This window comes from Euphorbia lathyris, chromosome 10 (assembly GCF_963576675.1).
Source record: "Euphorbia lathyris chromosome 10, ddEupLath1.1, whole genome shotgun sequence".
NCBI lineage: Eukaryota > Viridiplantae > Streptophyta > Magnoliopsida > Malpighiales > Euphorbiaceae > Euphorbia > Euphorbia lathyris.
Window position 1 is genome coordinate 9,686,815 of NC_088919.1, and position 3,948 is coordinate 9,690,762.

The following is a 3,948-nucleotide window of genomic DNA, read 5'->3' on the forward strand; positions in this document are numbered from 1 at the left end:
TAAAGGAAAGAAGAACTCAAATCCAAATTGACTAACAAAATCTTGATGAGAGTCTACACGGCAGGGACTAAACAGTTCACCGAGAAAAATGTTAGAGACTAAACAGTTCATCGAGAAAAAGGTTAGGTACTTTATCATGTGTTTTTAAAAATACAAGAATTAAACAGTGTGTTTTGTCAAAATATAAGGACTAATAAATTAATTACCCTTTTCAAAATAGAGGAACTAAACAATATGTTAGATAAAAATTAAGGGACTAATAAATTATTTACTCCATCTTTAATCTCTATAATTGTCCAAAAAAATCAACTAACTTATGTACTTTGAATTTTTTTCATTTACCAATAGACTTACTTAAAGTGACAAATAAACTCACAACTTTCTTAAACCTATCAATCCTTTAGACTTGCTTAAAGATACACATTTTAAACATTTCTAAAATCTTTTCACCATGTGAAGTTTTAGAGATTGATAGTTCACTTGTTTATAAATTGAGCATTAATGATAAATAATTTATCAATCCATACATTTTCCTAACACACTGTTTAATCCTCGTATTTTAATACAATGTTTAATCCTTAACTTTAATTACTCAAATATTTGAGTTATTAAACAGTTGAGGACCTTTATAAAAAACTAAACTATTGAATTGAACAAAAGTTTTAGAATTAAACAGTCTAAAATTAAAATATGATAACTTATCAATAATAAATTATTTACCGGAATAGCAATAATAAATAAATGAAACATACACAACATATTTTAATTGCGAGAGACACCGCCTAAGAATAATTTGATAAACCTCAAACCGATTAATAAGAACTAAAAAAAAAACTCAGTATATTCTATTGGCCAACTAGGGAGGTGTTTGTTTACCTACTTTTCATCTCATGTTTGCCTTTCCACTCCAAAAGGGAGAGTTTAAGGTGTTTGGTTCGTAACCTCATATTTGCCTTTTATACATTCAAAGCAACTTTTTCCAACAACAAACAGCAAGTTAAAAAAAAAAAAAAAAAAAAACAGACCGTAACAAGTAAAATATTTGCTCTGTCAAATTAACAGGGGTTTAGAGACATGATTAGCAAACAACTAGCTTTTAAACAAAAACTTAAAATCCAACATTCAAAGAACAGGTATATAAATAATCTAAGCATAATCCTCTAGCATCACAATAGATTCATGTAAAGATGGAAATGAACCATGACTGGCTGAAACATACATCAAAATTTAATCAACAGATAAACAGAACACTAGTATTTCCCAGCCAGCCATTATTGTGTTCCCTCATTGTCGTGACCTTGACTCGGCTCTTCTAGCTTCATCGGGTGTAGATGGAAACAACTCCACGTACCTTGAACCGATTGTCATCTTATCCTTGCTCATAGCTCTTTTAGCTTCCTCAGTAGAAACAAACTCCACATATGCCTCTCCAGTAGCTTTTCCGTCAGGACGGCATGCAATGTGTACCCTCTCTTCAACCAGCTTGTAATCTTTGAAAAAATCAATTATATCAGGTTTCTTTGCGGAGAAAGGGAGACCTCGCATCTTCAAAATTTCACTGTATTCCATTTGTTCTTTCTCACTGACCCTCTTTGTTTTTTTGACTGGAGGAGGACTTCCATGGTAATCAGAGTCGTAGATTCCTTCGTAATTCACCTCTGCAGAAACAGCATTGTAATAATCCTGTCTCTTGCACCTAAAGACTTCAACATATCTACGCCCCATGTTCTGTCGATCTCTCTGTAACGCAAACTCGACTTGCATAGATCCTGAAAAGACAACAAAAGCTTCTCCTGTGAAGCGCCCATTCTTATTGACCAGCAGTACATCCACAATGTCCAGCCCCGCAAAGAACTTGAAGATGTCAATATCTGTGCAGTTGAAAGGAAGCCCCCTCAGACGAACTACAGGAAATGGAGCAGGCTGAAAGCCACCTCCATAGCCATAGGGTGGAAAGCCACTTGCGCCACTGCTCACTGCGAAGTAGGGATTTGATTCCATCATTCTTGGTCTCTTTGAGCCGACATCGTACCCATCCGAAACCCCCCCGCTTCCCAACATTGCCCTTCAATTATCCATACCCAAAAGAAAGAAAAATCCCCACTCAACCTGTTAATAAAACCAAACCCAACCCACACTTCCCTGACACCTAACATTGCTACCATTTTCTTCCTAATAAAGGATATATCATATACAGCAGCCATCCTAAAAATTACTATACAAAAACCCCAAATGCAAAGCAAGACACAGACACAATGAATGCGCATAATCACAAGTGGCAGCAAAGGGACTCAACAAATAGATGCAGAGGAAAAAGCATGCATAACTCTTTTTGTTCCGACTAAATTTTAAAATGGGATATGAAAGATGCAATTATGTTATCAATTAATTGAACCGAAATCTAGTGACATGCCCTGTTATATATATCCATCAAAGAGAACAGAGTTATTTTCCCAACAGACAATGCAAACTCGATAATACACATGCTACACATTGAACTACAAATAAAGTAGGCACAAGAAAAACATGTTCGAAACTAAACAAATTGTTAGTCAACAGGGCATTAGTAGCAGTGAACATTTGCGTAATAACTAAAAAACTACTGCCAAAATTAGTTATCCCAGTGCAAATGCAACCCCTGAGCCACAAGACACGCAGCTTTTTCAAAATGCTCATCTAGCCTTAGCTAGAGTTTCCAAATGTTTCCTTTTTCCTTCTTTCTACTGACTACTAATGATTTAGCACAACTCTACAAATTTCACTAGCTACCATTCAAGAATGGGATCCCCTTTTTAGAGAACAGCAAAAGAATGTTCTCCACAGTTAGCTGCGTGCTATAATTTTTTAACAAAATTGCTTGATAATTTCACTAGGTAGCATTCAAGAAAGGGATCCCCTGCCTTACGAATATAATAAACCTTGAAATTTCAATTCCCCCTCCCATTTTTCAATTTTGCAAAATGTTTTACCATTTCATTTAGTTTATTTTTCCAAGAAAACCAAAACAAAAGAATACATGAACCTCATAACACAAATTAAAACTTGTAAATCATTATCGAAAGAAAATCTACCAAATCAAAATTCAGTATTGTAACCCTAACAATCGAATATTAAAAAATTAGGAATTCAAAAGCATAAATAGCAACAACAACAGCAAAACCAACAGCAAATTAAGAATTAAACTAAAAAAGATTGCAAGATTTTCATACTTACCCTCTGGACCCGTACATGGTTCCGTATATTGGCAACTCTTTTAGCTTTCCTAATCGATCTTCAGCGGATAATTTATAGAGAGATGAAAATCCCTCGGAGAAAATTGCGATTGCTTGTACCCAAACTTCAAAAGCCCTAACGAATATCTCTCTATTTTGGGTTGGGAGAGAAGGAGATACAAGAAACCCTAGCTGCTGGATTCAAAATAGAAGACTCCACTTTCTCTCTTTATTAATTTTAATTTTTCTTCCTATTTATATTTTCAAGAAAGAAAAATTACTAACTTATCCTTTTTTTATCAAGGGAATGATCGTTGGTCAAATCCCTACGGTTAAAAGTTAAAACTACATTGTGCAAGATGGTGTAAGTTTTACATAAAACTAAGCGTTGTTACGGTCCGGCTAAGCTAAAAATTGGAAGTTAAACTTAAATTATCAAAATCATCAATCATCAATCATGTTTTTAAATCATATAAATTTTGATATAGATCAGTTTCGAGATGTGTTAGTTTTAATCGTAAACTAATAAATATATTTCTTCTCTAGTTAAACTAGAAGGAGTTAATCCCGGTTTTATGAACTAAATTTATAGGAATAGTGAAAATCCACATTGTTGAAGGTTTCAAACCTTAACAAACTTCACAAAGAAGATGATAGTTTTAGATTGATAAAAAGTTGACTATTACAAAGAGAAAAAAGATGAATTTATATCACCTCAAAACCTAAATGACAAATT

General features: G+C 33.8%; 1 protein-coding gene across 2 annotated transcripts; it reads right to left on the reverse strand.

Annotated features, from left to right (window-relative positions):
* Positions 1 to 1,027: 1,027 nt before the first annotated feature.
* On the reverse strand, positions 1,028 to 3,429 carry LOC136208999 (uncharacterized). 2 transcript variants are annotated; one of them, XM_066000329.1, is made up of 2 exons: positions 3,214 to 3,429; positions 1,028 to 1,976 (listed from the first exon to the last, which is right to left on the reverse strand). In XM_066000329.1, the coding sequence occupies exon 2, from the start codon at positions 1,762 to 1,764 to the stop codon at positions 1,285 to 1,287; it is 480 nt and encodes a 159-aa protein (XP_065856401.1). In that variant the 5' UTR covers positions 1,765 to 1,976; positions 3,214 to 3,429; the 3' UTR covers positions 1,028 to 1,284. The 2 variants fall into 2 exon arrangements, with proteins under 2 accessions (XP_065856401.1, XP_065856400.1); XM_066000328.1 differs by having other exon boundaries at positions 1,028 to 2,065.
* Between the last annotated feature and the right edge of the window lie 519 nt (positions 3,430 to 3,948).